The sequence below is a fragment of the Vanessa atalanta genome, chromosome 6, assembly GCF_905147765.1.
Source record: "Vanessa atalanta chromosome 6, ilVanAtal1.2, whole genome shotgun sequence".
In the NCBI taxonomy this organism is placed as follows: domain Eukaryota; kingdom Metazoa; phylum Arthropoda; class Insecta; order Lepidoptera; family Nymphalidae; genus Vanessa; species Vanessa atalanta.
Window position 1 is genome coordinate 5,202,307 of NC_061876.1, and position 18,908 is coordinate 5,221,214.

At 30.4% G+C, this 18,908-nt stretch overlaps 1 protein-coding gene across 6 annotated transcripts in view; it reads left to right on the plus strand.

Annotated features, from left to right (window-relative positions):
- LOC125064959 (NAD(+) hydrolase sarm1) overlaps positions 1-18,908 on the plus strand; it is a 79,519-nt gene that overhangs the window by 40,583 nt on the left and 20,028 nt on the right. For 2 of the 6 annotated variants that reach the window (XM_047672301.1, XM_047672302.1), the window contains exon 3: positions 11,376-11,432. The exons of 1 other annotated variant lie outside the window; for it this stretch is intronic. In XM_047672301.1, the coding sequence (XP_047528257.1) occupies positions 11,376-11,432 (57 nt within the window). Of the gene's footprint in view, positions 1-757; positions 854-6,042; positions 6,525-11,375; positions 11,433-18,908 lie in introns of those variants that run through there. 3 more of the 6 variants (XM_047672305.1, XM_047672306.1, XM_047672307.1) reach the window with 3 other exon arrangements.

The window sequence follows — 18,908 nt, forward strand, 5'->3', positions numbered from 1 at the left end:
TTTAGTTCCTTTCCTTTTAATACCGAGTTTTCTTATAGAAAGGATATTAGAATCAACTTCTAAAACAAATGCCTACGTCACGTACACATTGGTAGTAAGTTAGATTTGCTTACGTGCTTCCATATAAACTGCTGGGAGAGCAATTTGTATCGGTGTCGAAAGGTGCGCAAGCGCAAAGGTATACACGTCCACGTTCAGTATTGTAAGTGCCAATGACCGCGTAATACCTACAAGTTTGAATATAAACAAATTATGTTAAAGTATGATTCTTAGATAATTTTAATATGGGCTTAAAACTATATTATAATACAAACTGTTTACTTTTAAACTGAACATTCGGTAACTGAAAAATAATGTTTAGATATAATTATGTATTTAACAATTTTCCATAGATATATAATATAAACTTATTAACTCACATCGAGTTAATATTTTAATTATAATATATATATATAAATGTAAATATTATCTCTCAAAAACATATCGATTAAAAACTTTAAAACGATAGCCAAATTATATATGTTATGATTTTGTGCAGTTCTTCGAAGGGTAAAATCGTGTGCCAATTTAAATTGCATAACAATACAATTCAAAACGCGAAATCGTAGAAAATATCGGTCGTGTAAATGATTCGTGCTGATTTCGCTTTAGCTCGAATGAGGATTTAATTTTCTTGTCAGTTAGCGACAGAATTGTATAAACTATTAATTGATGTAGACGTACGCCTATATTGTGAGCGTAAAAAAGTGTTACAGTTACTTTTGGGTGTGATATGAAACTGAAGAAAACGGTGACATGTTGCGTACGTGGAAATGCATTTACTGTAGAATATTCAACGAAAATAGTTCGACAGGTGAAGTTAAATAATAAGTTTTAGTCAATAAGACGAATGAAATGGTTACAAATATGTACACAATAGTAATAATAATAAATAAAAGTTAATAAATAAATCATTTTATACAGTACGTGAATATATAGACGATGAAAGACTTCCTTACAAAGGATACATAAATTTAATTGCATAATTATGAAAATTTATTTATTTACATAGTAGTAGGGCTTTGTGCGTGACCGTCAGGTAGGTAGTAGTAGGCAGTGGGTAGGCACTACCCACTTATCATAAATTCTACCGCTAAACAGTAATACTTAGTATAGTTGTGGCCCATCCGCCTACCAATGTTATAAAATTAAATAAATGTGGCTGTAACGTATATGTTAACTACATACAATAGTATACCGAGCCGGTGGTAGCTCTACATTAAATTTTAATCTAATACCATTACGATTCAAAAAGATTTTCAAAAGTTCTACTTAAATAAAATATTTTTTGATATTATTAAAATGTTATAATTAATATTATTATTGCACAATTAAAGCAATTATTTTTATTCACTTCAAAAAACGATACTAAATAGTAATTGGCGTGATTATCCTTCTACTGGGGTCCTCTTCTCTTTAGGGAAAGAGTCACTGTTATAATATAATAAAAAAATCTGGTTGGTTGGAATTGAATTAGAAGTCAGTTTTGCTTATAATAATGTTTATTACAATTGCAGATCTTTAAATAGTTTAAAGTTATATTAAATTTAGTTACATTGGTTAATTCGTTCTAAATATGCCAGCTAGACTCAGCGTGGGTCACTTGGGATCAAAGGATCGTTTGAAAAATCAATGAACTATGAAATAAAATAATTTATCTAATTTAAAATTAAAGCTTAGGCGCCACTGACGATTAAATGACTACATGATACTATCATATTTGATATAATAAATAATAGTACACCATTCGCCAGGCCGGTGTAAACTAACTTCTTTTGGAGCGTATTCCACTACTGGGGGTAATGGTTTACTGGAAATACATGTGACAGAATATTATTCGACTCAGGCTTCCACACGCCTGCCTTAACCGCCTACCACGACACGAATAGCACACAAATCAAGTACGTGAAAAAGTAATCTTCAGTAAAAATGTACGTGCTCCAGCCTCTGTACTATCAGATCATCGTTAATATACTTATCATTAATTCACGATAAAAAAAAGTTAAAATTTGCAATGATGTCATGGTTACCTCGAACTCTCTGAAAATATTGATAGATGTAAGCTGATGACTAAAAACGATGCTCCGAATAAACAAGATTTTATCTTCGTTACTTATATATCAGAACCAAATCGATATAATAATAATAATAAATGTTTTATTTATATAATAATAATTTCATAATTTTCATATCATTTTTACAAAATAACATCACAATCACTTATAAACTAGGTGGACAATTAAAAAGTTAAAAGAGTCCGAGAAACTTAAATTAAATTAAAATGGAATGGATTGATATGAATACAATTATAACATTAACTATATAACAATAATTTGAGTTCATTATTTAAATAATGTAAAACCGTTGGGCGGTCTTCGATGAATTGCCATGTGCTTTTTGTATTTATCAAATTTCTCATTGCAAGCTTTCTGAATATACAATTTTGTTTAACTCAAACTCAAATTCCTTTATTCAATATTAAAGCATTACACTTACTTATTGATAGTCAAATTAAACACTATCATCGGTTCGGAAAAGAAAATAACCTAATATATTTATTTTAAGTAAATAAGACCATAAATATTGTCTATATAAATGATAAAATTAAAATGTCGGCACACTTAAGGTGTTCAATCTCAATCTTATTGAATAAATAAACCATTTTACTTTGGATTAAACCGCGATCTTACTTTTTATTTTGTGATAGTGTTGCCAATGTCGCGATTTAGATAAACAAATAAACTGCGTTTATTCAAAATATTTTTTAGGAATTTCGAAACCTATGGCAGGTTTTGTTTTGATTTCATTTTATTGTAAACTGACGACGTTTGTTCGCACGATTTACATTTGTTTTTTTTACGGCCCTAGCGCCACTCTCTACGTGGCCAGTAACTTTTTCCGCATGTAATAAATTATAACAATTTAATAAATTGCAATCAAGAATCCTCTTTAATTTTCTGCAAATTTACTACTGGAGCTCTTCAAAATAAGACCATGACCGTTTTTTATGTGCAGCTAAAGCTGTACCTATATATTATTCTTCGGTGCGACAGAGTATCAATTAGATTTATATCAAATCATTTTCGCTATTGATAAATTGTACCCATGCGATGCCGGGCCAGGTCGTTAATTTAATATAAAACAATTTCATATACGTTACGAATAATCACGAACGAAAGGAAAATCCTTAGAGATTTTTTGAATGGATAAAAACTTTAATATGGTCACAGGCAAAATTTTATTCTAGCAACATCCCACCATAAAAACTTTTGAACTTAAAATATTAGTCAGGTTAAATAATTCTGTACCCAGTAGACAGATTCACGCTATTGAAAAATTGTATATATCATAAGCATAACAGTTTAAAGGGTAGAATACTCCGAAAAATAAAGAAAAATACTATTTACAACGATAAGCTAAAAAAGTTTATAAAAATGTTATAAATCACATATATATTTTAGTCAAATGGAATTGAGTCAAAATTACTGAAAATAGTATGTCGCCCTCCGGCGCCGGCGCAAGTCGCCGTTGACGACAATGTCGCGACAACTATGTGTCATGGCTTTCTATTTCCACTGACTACCGAGTTTATAAAATTATTACCTATTACTCACGTAAATAAAACTCTTAAATCATATTACACTTTAAATTAAGTTTTGTTTTTTTAAGAATAACTCAAGAGTTTTTTTTGCTGAACATTACTCAATAAATAATTTGGTCTGAGACCGATTTTCGTATAATCTGTGTAACATGCTTTTATCATCACATACATAGCAGTAATTTTTTTCTAGTCGTATACTTGATGGTTTTTCCTATCATATAATTCTAGGACCCATCAGATTTTTCTTATATTTTCTAGTTTTTGTTTAAGTTATTCTACTTAGCCTTTTTTACCGTACATACATAGAAATAAATAAAGGCTTTAGTGACTTTTCTAACTATAATACCGATGGTATAAGTGTTTATTTCTTTTCACATCTCCATATCTCTATCGGGGCTTCCATACAAATGAACACCCACAACTAAACACTTTCAGACAATTCATTTTCTACAATCCTTATTCAATATTCACCTATTTCACAAAAAAAAATACATATATATTTAAAAATAGGCTGTCTGACAGTCTGTCAACGTATGCATTTGATAAAACAGACGAGTTCTTTGTATTATTTTATTCTTTAAACCTGACAATATGATTACATTATTATTATTATGACAGATAAATTAGTTTGTAATTTGATTAAAAGTAAAGTAAAAATAAGAATAAAAGTCTGTAAACGATCCACTGCTGGGAACAAGCCTGTCTCTGCCTATTTGCTGCTCGGCTACAGTCAATCTAATTGATTTAAATATGTTTATATGGAAATAATGTATGAAAACATCGCGCGTATAATAAATACATCATATATTCCTATCTAACAATCGTCATAATATAATATATTAATTGAAATACTTCTTGATTGATCATTTAAATAAATAAGATAATTTGTAAATTAGTTGTATAAAAAGGTACTTACGTCTAACATTAAACAAATTCATACAAATAGTTATGTTATTGATCTATATTTAAATTACATAATTAATTAACTAAATTGTAAAGTTGTTTCAAATAACATTAATGTTACATTAGGTGGTTGAGTACAAGATTAATTGTTCGTTATTAAAATTTCTAAGAACAACACGTACATTTAGAATTAAAACATTTCAATTTTATTGTTTTCAATGTTATCTTTTTAATGCGTGACATTATTATTTTCATAAAATGATTATAATACAAACAAAGACTTAGCTAAATTGTATTCATTTACGACGTTGTCTCGTACCTTCAACATCCTTACATAGAAATATAATTAGCCGGCCAATAAATATTACTTTATTTAATAGCTCTGTTCATAAAATTATATTATAATAGAATAATTTAAAAAAAAAAACGATTTAATTGAATTTGATTTCATATATTTTTATATAATAAAATACTTGGTGTATAATCAAATGATAAATTTAACTTATATATTTATTAAATTGATAGTATGTTTTTCAAAAAGTAAAATTTACTGGAATATAAATCATTTTATTCAAAGCTGTAGGTACTTGTGAGTAAAGATTCGTTGAAAAACAAGAAATGCTACTTAGGTCTTCGTGAATCATCTTGTAAATCTTGATTTTCCTTTCTGGTACCACCTACCCTTATTCACAAAGGACGGAATTATAACTGTGTATGTGATTCTGATGCATTTAATTCGCTTCGAATATCGATTTCGAAGTCAAATATGACTCTTATTCCAAATTAACTTTATCTTAAAATATTTAATACCACATTGATTAAAAAGATACTTAACGTTTTTAATAAAACATTAAATAAGAATTTACTTATTTAAAATAAAAAATTAATGCATTATATAACATTTTTAAACTATGATAATTTAGTTAATTAATTTTATACTAAATAAAACAATTTTTCCTCATGACAGTAGGTCGTGCTATGGATGGATTAGTCTACCACAATAATAAGCACGTATCTACCACACGTCACTTCGTAGGCGTATTGTCTGTTAATAAAAGCAAACAGATAATATTTTTCCTTTATTTAATATTCAATAATTATTTAAAGTTTAACAACAATTTTTGCATTGAATTTTTAATAATAAGTTTATTCTTTAAAGATCACAAATATTACTGATTGCCTCTTAATAACCAACAATGAAATAGAATATAAATTAATAATATGTAAAACATTGGCGTCTGCTCTACAGGCTCTTTTATGGTAAATATAAATACAATAAATATATTAAATATACAGAACATGTCTCATACATATGTCGTTATATGAATTCACTATCGGCGTACTTATATCGTGAACGAGACGCGTCGACGACGCTATCGCTTTTCTTCAAAGCCGTTACGCACTGTGAGTGAGCGAGAGACATGACGGAGGGAGGGACGCGCCGGTTGAATTGATAAAAGCAACAGTTGAAGCCGACCAAAAATCAGTTTGGAAAAAGACTTGCGCGTGGTGTGATGTATGCGCCGTTCGTATTTAGTCCGCGACGATACTAAAATGTGACTGCAAATTTGATGAGTGCTCGAATAATATTTATTATTAAACTGGTTGTGAATAAAACAGTTGTACAAATATTAGATGCGCGTACAAATAATGCCGCGACGTCGGTGACGTGGACACAAAGCGTCCAAGGATTAAAAGCTTATTGCGACGAAAATCAACCGAAAAGAAACTTTCTTTGTGATCTCAATACGTAGGCAAAAGGGACCGTAATCTCGAAACATTACTAACGAGTCACTATAACCTTATACACGTGATCAACGAAAATTCTCGAATCGTTTACTTTACATATTTCTCGTTTTAACTAGTGTTTGCTCGTGCCGGATTAAGTGCTCTTTACCGAATTATGGTTGTTACGAAAGTCGATAACATGGCATCATATTCCGCTTACACGGGAAAACCAAAAATTCTATTCCCAAAGAAGGTAAGATATCAAGGTAAAAGTGGCACGTTAACGGAATTTCGATTACCGTACCTACGAAAAAAGTACATAAACAACTGGCGATTTACCATAGAAAACATTTATTAATTGAGTCTTATGTTTACGTAGGTGTGCTTGTAAATGGAATAATAAAATGAGTTAATTACATCGTCCAAATACGAAATGCAATTAGTTACCATAATAATTTAGATAATTCATCAGCTGGCGGCGTTATCCTCCATAAAATTAAAGTTGTTTTAATATCGTGTTCAAACTAAGCGAGGTGGGTGAAAAAAATAATAGCAATACGTGAACATAAATACAAAAATTTGTTAAACTGTAACGTTTTAGGAGTATATAACGAATCAGTCATAGACACCAAATAGGGTATACAATAATGAGTAGCTGAGGTATTCCCAAGCGTCCGCCAAACGAGTAAGAAGTTAATTAATGCTAGTCGCTACGTATGAAATACATCAATCTGTCTTATAAGTAGACAACGACTTAATAACTCCCCCAATTTGCATTTAATTAATATATTTTACTTCTCTTTTTTTTATCGAAACGGCAATTATACGTTTTAGTTTTATTTATGTTAAGTAAAATTCAGTAATTAAAATAACAAATGGATTTTATTTTAGTTTGTATTGGTTTTTAACGAAAGCGATATTTTATAAATGAAACATAAAACGTATGGCAACAATGTGTACGGTAAGACGAGAACGATTTGTCAGTTTAGTGTACCATATGATTCAGAAGTGCGATGTCGTTCCACTTTGTCGACCTACTTCAGAAATATTCGCACCTTCAACCTTGGCTGAATTCTAAGAATTATCAGCGAATTTGGAGGCTTCAGCTAAACGCATGAACAAAGATTACCTGTTAAGATTTTAAAATAGCTAAGTACAAATAAAAACATTTTATGTATATATATATACATTATTTTATCTCAATCATATTAGGAAATCTGCCTTCGACTCATTATTAGTCACAATAACCTACTCAACACAAATTATAACGCAAATTAATATTGCACGTAAGTCCCCTATTTTCGAGGCGAGCATTCTTTATCGATATTTAGGTTAAAAGGGTAAAACCGTCCCTGCATCTGGAATTGTATGAGCAAGTGAATTTGAACCTTTATATTGCAGATGAGAAGAGTAAAATTGTTTTAATTACGATTCCCTTTGATAGCGCCGCGTCGAGATAACAGACGCGCACTCTACATCGCATTATGGCTTTTTACTGAGAATTTTCATTTAGTAATGCAGTTTTGAAACTAGGCCAGTTAGATTCCGTTCATCTAACCCATTTTTATAATAGATTATTGAATAATTATATTCAATTGGGTAATAATTCTATGTACTCTGTATTATAAAGTGTAGTTATTTTTTTGTATCGAACAAGATCGTTTTTTTTTATTAGCATAACTTGTTAAAGCCATGGCTAACCTTGTAATGCTTAACAAAAAACAAAATTCAAGTTTAAGCTGTCTATTATTAGAATATAACATTCATTGAATTAGAAAAATACAAAATTGCTACTATGTACTTTCTTCATTAATATAATATAAGTAATGATACATATATTTTCAAAACACAATTCACTTATATATATTATTGAGATATATTTATATATATAATCTTTATTCATCATTCAATTCGATTGTAATATGATAGTAATCAATCTCATCTCGAGTCAAATGTCTGAAATTTCATTCAATTACAAGAGGGTCCGATTTCAATAAAAAAAACCATCCTAAATACCACGATATAAAAAGTTATTAAAATTTATATAAAACTTTTTATGTATGTTTTTAAAATGTTGAAAATGTAATCTTCTTACAATCTAATTAAATTAATATCATGATTATTGACAATGGTTGTATAATAAATTAACAATTGTATTGTAATTAAGAAATAAAGCACTAGACATTCAAATAAATAAAGAAAAGAGGATATCAAGAAAACTTTCGAACGATAAAAATATCTGAACATTATATGTATGCCCTACAACGAGGCGTTGAGTGGTTGCCGGATTCCCGACGTGCCACGATGGCACAATGATGGGAATTCTGGACCCTCAGCGGAAGGAATGCGGTAAGGAATGCTCTCGCCGCCTTCCTGACTCATTGGACTTTAAAAATCGTCGCTATTTTACATGAACATCGCATACCGTAAAAAAAGAGATTTAAGGATTCTTTATTAAAATTGCATTAAAACGACATGTCTAAGTATGTTTGAGCTTTATTAAAAACAATTTATACCCCGTACGATATATCGCATCGTTTCATAAAATAAAAGAAAAAACTGATATAGTATTACATGTATTGTTCAACTGCAGCTTTCCTCCGAGGAAGCGACGATGGGCGCCAAAAATAGCGTTTCCGTTGAACTCCGAGCTGTCTAAGTAGGAAGTCCACTAACACTCGCCACTCGACTCTTCCGGCCGCCTACTGTCGCGACACTTATAAAGTTTTATAACGCACTCACGAGCAGCAATGCAATGTGCCCACGCGACATCTTAAGCTGAATTAAATTGCTCGCACTGGATCGAAATTATTGACCGTCGGCGATTTAAAGCGCGTTTAGACAGTAATGTGGGCTGGCGCTGCAATTGCTTGTTACATTGTTCGTCTTAATATCATTTGTTAACCTTTAGCAGACATCTAATAAAACATCTTATAATTAACCTTAAACGATAACTTATTCAATTATAAACTACATATTATAGATGTACTAGTTTGACATCGAACAATATTTACGGCAATTTTATGGTCATATTAATATTATAATAACTCGGTTATAATCATTTTAAATAAGTTTTTTGAGAGGCGATTGAAAATAATAATTTAGAAAACATAACATTTTATACAACACATATTATAATTACTAAAAATGGCGTATATTAATATTAGTTAATAAAAGTGTCCGACTACGCAAAGTCAATAAATCCTTCCTGGTAAGGTATACGTTCTTTAATAAAATTTTGCAGATACTTTTAACTTTTTAAATTAATAAATGTAATAAATGAAAGAAACATTCATGGCATTTTATTAATTGATCGAAAAGTTCGATTATTCTTTCTTCCGGTTCCTTTCGGTAGAATCTTCATTGCAGAACCTGTGGTAGTTTTACATAGATTTTGATATAAATTTTGATATAAAGTGTTTAGAAGAGGTTACTTTAACCAAGTATATTTTGATATTGAATTGTTTTAGGGAGACTTTTAAGGCGTTTATGTTGAATACGGTAAATGACGCTCGATAAACATTCACATAGTACTGATCACTGAAATAGAACCTGTGGCATAAGAATTACTTAGCTATAAGCAGAAAGGTAAATGAACTATGAGTCAATCATTCATAAGCTGTGACTCAACCTTAGTATATTGTTAAATCTTTTACTTAATTAATAATAACATAAACAAAGTATTAAAATTCTATTTTACGATGATTTCAAAGATCACTTTTAAATTAGTTCAATAGCGTAAGATATCGAAAGATTGGCAATTATTGTATTGTGAGTAAAACTTTTGCTAAAGAAACAAAAGTGTATGAAACTGTATTTGTAATAAAGATCTAAATAACTAGTTGTCGCCCGCCACTTAGCTTGCGTTTTAAGTATTAAGCTTTAAAAAAGTCCATGTTCTTCCTTGTAGATCAAGATTGCTCCATACAAAATTTCAGCAAATTCGATTCAGTGGTTTGGCCGTGAAAGAGCAACAGACAGACATATATACACAGACGACACAAACAGACGTATAGATTTATTAGAAGATTTTATATACAAAATTTTGTGTCGATGCTTTACCGTTGAGTTCCTTCGCCTGAAACAAAACCTAGTTGCAGAATCAGAACATACGTACCGTAAAAATAGGTTGTCATTGATTCGTAATTTAAATAAACCTGTAAAATTCCAACTTTGTAGGATAAGAGGTGTTCTATTACGGCTTACAAGATTTGAACTAAACATTGCAAATCAAATAAATGTCTATATACACTTAAAATATAGATCGATATCATTGCGTGGTTATTAATTTAATTACCCAATATATCTTTTAATTATCCAGATAAGATTAAAGTACAAATAAATCAAAATTGTGATTGTTAAATATCAGTCGAAATATGATATTCTTATTTATTTACAACAGGCTTAATCTTTTTATCTCGTTGGTCTTATCTTTAAAAATGGCGGGACTTATATTAGTAGATCTTGATAGAGTTATAACATACGGACGCCGATATCGATGGCTTATGATATTCGTATCAATTTTATTCAGTTTTTTATGTACTTAGGATAATATGCATAATACAAACGCTTCGTACATATATAATTTACCGTAGACGATAACAATTATCTTAGTAAGAGTGTTGGAATTTTTTTTTTGTGATAAATATCTATTTAGATTGGAATTTGCCAAAGTCCTTTGGTCTATGCTAATTATTTGCCTCCACTACATTTGTCCCAGATGGCTCAATGGTTATGTGAATATACCCGGGGCAAGCACAACTGAATTCGTGTGCTTAATTATATTTAAATTGCTCAACGGAGAAGGAAAACATCGCGAGGAAAACTGCACGTGGTGGATATGCCACGTGTATCCACCGTTCCGTATTTAAACAGCGTAGTGAAATAAACTCTAGAACCTTCTCGTCAAATGTGTGAAAAGACCTTAGCCAAGCAATGAGACGTTAACAAGCTGTTAATACAATCATCGCGCGAATTTCTTGTTAATAATATTTTACAAGTATTCAGTAATGAAATTACTATCAATTCATTCATCATTTAACTGTTCCGTATTTATATATACATTATGTTTTAAAATGAATTAAATGGTTTCTTAATATTTCAGGTACGTTCAGAAGAGTCCCTCGTTTCACCGGGAAAGACAACAAAAACTTCACGATGGGTATGAACTTGACCGTTTAAATTTCGGTGGAGGGTAGATTAAAAAGTTAATTAATAGAAATATTAGCCGATGATACAATTGGTGACCGATGATTGTCATGATGATTGATCCGTGATTTGTCAGATTTATAAATCTGAAGAAGTTAGTTTTGTTTAGCTTTCGAGACACTGAATCGCTATTAGTAGAGCGATTCTATAAATGACAAATTCAAAACTGACCACGGAAGAACTGGTGCTTGTAATAAATATAGAATACCCGCAATACGTTTCATCTTTTCACGAGTGAAGTGAAGTCAGTTCTTACAGAATAGTAATGTAGTATTATTAAATTGCTTACTCGAATTCGTTTTGAACTCGACTTAATTATTCGATCTTATTATTCGTTTCTAAAATTGCATTTGACGTTTTAAATTTAAGTCCACGAGAATATTCTATACATATTTTTACATGAGACTTATTGTTTCGCATTCTAAGTAAACATTTGAAAACACAGCTCTAGTTATCATATTTTCTAATCACATCTACATTTACACTGATAACACAAGGCAAAGAGGCGTAAACTTCAAATATGTTTTACAAAATGAATATTTAATATTTCTGATATTATAATACCCGTATAAACAAATTAATATTTAAATGAATTACCGAAGGAGCAATTGTTTTAAAATATTGTTTTTCCTTTACGATCTGTAATAAAATACCTAATACATAACATTAGTATCTGCTTCGCGCGTTAAACATCTCCGTCATCTCACTACTCCGCTCAGTTCCGCGCTCGTACTGTTATATTGTTTACTAGTCGTCGCCCGCGTCTTCGCTTGCGTTTTAGGGATTAGTCGTCACGTTTTAGGCAAAATAGCCTATTTTCTTTCTTGGAGTTTAATCTTCTTTTCTACCAAATTTCATCAAATTCGGTTCAATGAAAAGAACAGCAGTAAGACAAACTTACTTTCGCTTTTTAATATTAGTATAGATAATCTTTCTCAAAAACAACACAATCAACATTTGACAAGTGAGGTAAATTATCTCTATCGTAAAGCTACGTTTTCAACAAACCATAATACTGACAACTTTTGATTTGACACACAAAATATTCCTCTTTATAATATATGCATGATATTTACAATTACAAGCTTTCTGAGAGCGCCACTAAATGCATGTCTCACTGATAAGGTTCGCAAAATATTCGTACGTATTGGTTAAAATAACAAATGAATCATAGCCGCTTTGTCAGTTAGCCGACTAACCACAAAACACAGCAACGTACTCAATTTAGCCTAATCTGCATACAAAGGCTAATTTCAAGTATAGTTATAATTGCTTGTATTATTAAAATTTGCATGGAACCGTGTACTTTAATATAGAATGCAGGATTATAGAAGTATAGACTACTTTATCAAATTGTAATGTTAACCATGTAATTGAGCATCTTTATCGTACGAGCTGGACAATTTGATATCGCGAAAAGTCATTTATTAAAAATTACTAATTTGCAATGTGACTACCGCGTTATAACGGGTTTCGTGCGTTTCGATTTTAGTAACCGTCATCTGAAAAAGGAGCAACTATGTAGTGTTTTTAAATTTCGAAAGATAATTCAACCAATTAAACTTACTAGACTTTCAATCTAATAAAGCTACAGTTTTTTTTTTTTTTTAAGAAGTCGAAGAGCTATCTTCACGTGTTTAAGGAATTTGTTCAATAATATAAAACGTAAGCAAAAAAATCAGTAAAGTAATCTTGATTAACGTTGACGTTTGAAACGTTCGTTTTAAATTAAACCGTTAGAAAGAATTAATGCAATTCATTTTTATTTAGCAACAAATGTTGGTCCACTATAATCGATAATACTTTAAACAACACTAAAAATCATTTAACGATGTTTTATTTATTATATAATAACCTATAGCTTATTATTTGGACTCGTCAACTTACGTTAATATGGTTAGACAACAAGAAGATGAATCGTTTATAAAATACCACTCGGAACTAAAACATCTGGCCACCCATTGTGAATTTGACGTTGAACACGGTTATAAATCTATTGTAAACACTTGTAATACTAGACTTTATACGATGACTGTGAGACGATGAAATTTATACAAAATATTACAAAACGTCAAAAATAAAACAACTATACCGAAAGCTTTATAATTGTTATTCTACAATGGTCATTCACAAAATACAATTCAATCTCAGAACACGTATAGATGATCTAATTTAAATAGAATGATCAAGTATCCAGATGACTTAAAAGAAATCTTGTAAATGTGGAACTTTAACTCATAGAGCCAATTCGCAGGTGCGCTAAAGATGAATATGCTTGCAATAATTAAAAAGAACAGATCAAATTTATACAGTTCCTCAAATAATTGAAGACTAGTGACCTTTCGTAAGTTATAAAAAAACTATTGATCACTTTAAAAAATTAAAACAGGAAAACCGACTTGAGTTATATTAATTAAAAAAAAATAATTTGTACAAACAAAAACTCATGCATTGTTTCAGTTTAATATTAATGAAAGAAAAAACATAACGCCAAATTGTATACGACTAAACAGCACCTTTATACAATATTTTGGCTACCTAGGATATATTTTTTAAATATTAATATATAATGTAATACTTAAACTTTTAACAAAGAATCGGTTTCTAAATAGTATTAAATTTTTACTTTCTTGGCAAAAGCAAATAATTAATCGCGTCGTTGTTGGTTAGATTCGTAACTAATTACAAATGTCATTTGACAAAAAGGAGACACTGGACTTATTTATATTGACTACAGTTCATACAGTAGGCGGAATTCGACGACAATTAATCATTATTGAAAATTTGAGGATGATTCAATTTGAATTTGTATATTTCGAACATTTATTTTCTGCTATTATTCCAAAAAAAACGTTTGACAAATAGAGGAGAAAATGATTCTGAAAGATCTATTCTAAGCACTCGTTGATTTAGTAGCTAAAAGGCTGTAGATCTCAAGGTCAAACTCAAGTAGGGCTACTAAAAGTTATTGGGTTTTTCTGTGAAAACAACTATAGCTCCCTGTAGTTCTTTGTACAGAAAAAACCCGAAAGTTGCAAGTTTCCCTCTTATCTCTCTGAAAGCATGTCATGCCTGCGACCCTTAGTCTGCCCACTTTCCGGTCGTGTTATGAACATATATAAATTGAAAATTTATAAATTAGGGAACCCATTTGTGTGCTATAATATGACCAGCAGTGTGATAGTCTCCCTTGAGAATAGCCTCAATTCAATCATCATCGTTATTCATCATTATTTTAAAATTAATTATAACATCATGTAATAGTATTTTAAATATGCAAAATAAATATGACAGAGTAATTACTTATCTATACTAATATTATAAATACGAAAGTAACTGTGTCTGTCTATCTGTATTGTCTGTTGTTTCACGGCGAAACCAAAAATGAAATACACCTAACGACCAACCTCTAAAATACGAACGATGCCGCGAGTGACAACTTGTTACTTAAACTATATTTGCACTTAGTGTATGTGTCTACGAACATGATTGCCCGACATCAGACATTACAATAATGTATAATAGTTTTTCGCAACATGTTTAGTTCGTCGTTAAATCGACACATACAAAGACATTGTTTAATATTGTATAGAACGATTATTATGTAAATAGATAAATGTCTGGTTTTCCCCATGCTGTTTATATTCATCGCTGTGTAATGCTAATATTATAACCTAATTTCTGTAATGTGAATTTTTATAACGTCATATAATCAATTGTGGTTGCATAATAAATTCCACATGGTTTTAATAACACTTAAGACTCTTTTCCGCTCGAACGTTGTCAGCTATCTTGGTTTTTAAGTACATAACTATCTAAAACTTAAAGTAAATAATGTCATCACAGATATTATGTCGCTTCCGATGTTTAATCTCCGCAAATACTAGGGTTTTGTTATACGATAGTGAATTTTAAAAAGGAAATAAGATATTGTCAAATGGGCAGTTTCGAAATGACATAATACTGTATCCTTATTCTTACCGTATTTCAGCCACGGCTTTTAATCTCAAACACAAGACCTTCAGCGCAAGTATATTGTATTGCACAAGTGATATACTGGTGGTCCGGTCGTATTATAACAGCGAGGATTAGACTTACGACACGGTCGGAGATTAAACGCAGAAAGGCTATATGTACTCTGCGAATCACAGGAGCGTAACGCGGCCATCTTATCAACTCTATAATCTACTGCGACTTTCATAAAAGAACCAAGTATTTTTTTATAGGACCGGTATTCAAAACATTTTAGGCTAGCCGCCAAACCATTGAGGCAGTAAATTACGACAATACTTATTACAATCATAAATAGGCAAAGATAATTAAGTACATTTTATTTTTCAAGCATTTTATTTTTAACTAGGTTAAAAAATGTTCGTAACATGAAAATTCAAACATATGTATCTTTTCAAATTTGTCTTAATTATAATGGTCAAATTTCGACCACTAATATCGCATTTAGTTGACTTATTAATAATCTCTATTAAATATTTATTAATACAAATAGTATTATTATCAACTAATCTAATTTTTAATCAATCTGTGTTTATTTATAACTTATATTGTTATTAATATTAATTCATATCGATTCGCGATCAAAACGACGTTTATTAACAAACATATTTTTTTATCTGTATTAAATAATAATAGGAAGAACCAATTGCAGACAATCAAATGACATATCGGTACATTTGTGTCAAGTCAGACATTTATTTAAATTTTTAAATATTAAGCTAATTGGATGACTTCATCATATATCTATTTTGTTCGATTAAAAAAGATGAAAAAAAAAATGATTTAATCGTGAAACAAGTTACATGACTCATGTTAGAAATTGAACAGGTTATGCGAATATCCGTTCGGGTGACGGTAGTGATCTAGTATTTAAATAACTTCCAATTAAAAAAAAAACTTGAAAAAAAAACTAGCTTTTATTTCATCCTAATAGTAAAACGAGTTAAATCTAGTAATCAGCAGTTTGTTTGAAAATTTTTAGCTCAACCGTTGAAATCGGCTTGAAATTCCAATACTCTTTTGACAAACACAAAAATAACAACACTACCACGTGAAATTAAATAAAATCTTATAAAATGCTAAAATCCTTTGTTTGTAATTTTTTAACGATATTAAAAAAAACATACATTTGATATCGTTTATTTAATCTATCAACAAAACTGCACAGATGCAGTTTTATTTTTAAAATCAAAATAAGGAAACATTTTCCTATCATCAAATCAATATCGGTCACAAACCTATTGAATATTAAATTCGTGAAAGTGCCGCGAAGGTGGAACAGGATGTGTGAGTCATGGTTGTTGTAGTCGGCGCACGCGCAGGTAACATCTACTGAACACTGCCGTAATATTGTACTATGCTTGTGTGGTGATAAGCGACCACGTGAATGAATGATGAATCACCATAGCGCATACCTTTTGCGCGTTTAAAAGTACGCGAATCATCGGCCACGAGTTACTTAATGCATTCTTAATAGCTTTCAATAAAATTAATATAAAATAATCTTCAACACGCGGATTATTTCATATGCATTTAAATAAAATAAAAAATATAATCGCTCTATCTATCTATAAAGTATCTCTATGTAAAAAAATCACACAGATTGCATTTCGTTTCGTACACATTCGTTGCCGCGTGAAGAACTACAAAACAAAAAATACACTTTCGGTTATAATAATCTATATACATATATTATGTATTAGCCTGGATTATATTTATGAAATACGAAATATAACGGTCTGAGAAGTTAAACCTAAACTATTATTAGCTAATTGTAAAATTAGCTAATAATAGTTTAGGTAATTCCATATAGTTGAATTTATTTCTCAAATATTTACTCTTACTATAGTCACGAATAAAAACAATGATCTGTGTGTAAAAGTATTCTATATAACCTGTTCCCCGTGACTGCGTATGTCATAAACAATTTTGCCCAAAAAGCTCCTAAATAGTCTTTATCCACACTCCAGACAATCTCTATGTCCAACTTTAACACGATCCGTTAGGGTTCGTGTCCAGTATAACAACAATCATAATTTTACACATAGCTTTCCAAATTTTAATATTAAAGTAAGCCGCTTCACACGAATGATGCTAAAAAAGCTGACATATATTAAGTAATACGAAAATCGCTCTACATAATGGATCTATACGCATTCAAAACCATCGACATTATAGAGTATACTAAATTATAAAAAAAAAAACTTTTTATAAATATAATAGTAATACTTTTTTATATAACAGAAAGGATGTAACGACATAATGATTCACTTAATTTTATTACTTAGTGGTAGAGCTAAGTGTGAGCCTGTCTGGGTAGGTACCACCCGCTCATCATATATTCTACCGCCAATCAGCAATACTCAGTATTGCTGAGTTCCGGTTTGAGTGAAGGATGAGTGAGCCACTGTAAGACACAAGGGACATTAAATCTTAGCTCCCAAGGTTGGTGGCGCATCGGCGATGTAAGGAATGGTTAATATATCGTACAGACCCAAAGTCTAAAGGCGGTGGTGCCCACTTACCAACAGGCCCTTCTGTTCGTACATATATCCTTTAAAAAAATAAAAATATACATGACCTATAAAATTGTAAATAAATAGCGGTATACCTAAATATTTCTAGCATTACATAAACAACGTCTTATCGTAGATTATGTATAAAATTCAGGCGTAATACGTGTTATCAACGATGACACTTTTGATAATCATAAAAGTTTGTAAACATTGGTGACCGCTGAACTTGGTGGATTCATGAATGGGACGACTCATACATTTTAGTCATACTGTCTGAGAATTGTATGCTACATTTCAGAAGTATTGCATTGCATACTGAGTCATATAATTGCAACAATAACAACATATAACATATCTTGTTTTCCTACACATATTAAATAGAGTGACATCGTATGTTAATGTGTAATCTAGACTACATTACAATACATAATTATAGTTTATTTACTGAATATATATTTACTCAAGTGATTGAAGAACTATTCAAATTATATGAAATATACATTTGAAATAGATATTTTAAAAATCCGTTTTTAACGGTTGCGTTCGCCGGTGAATAACCTACTCTATAAATTTATAATCGTAGCTTCATTAGCTTCGGCTCAACTATAATAGCTCGGTCAATAAATTATTTTAATAAATTCTTATTAAAGCCACGCAGTGAATAATCCAATCATTGACTTAAAAAATTTGCAACACGAGTTTTAACTCTAAAGCCTTCGCACACTTCGTCGTCTAACTGATAAGAACGACTTAAAATGGATTTAGGGTTTCGACAAAGCATATAGACTTTATGTATTAAAGTACACATGGACAACGAGATATATTCATAAATATATAGATATAAAAAAAAACAATGAATAAACTTAGAACACGGAAGACACATCATTTCTATTTTCGATTTT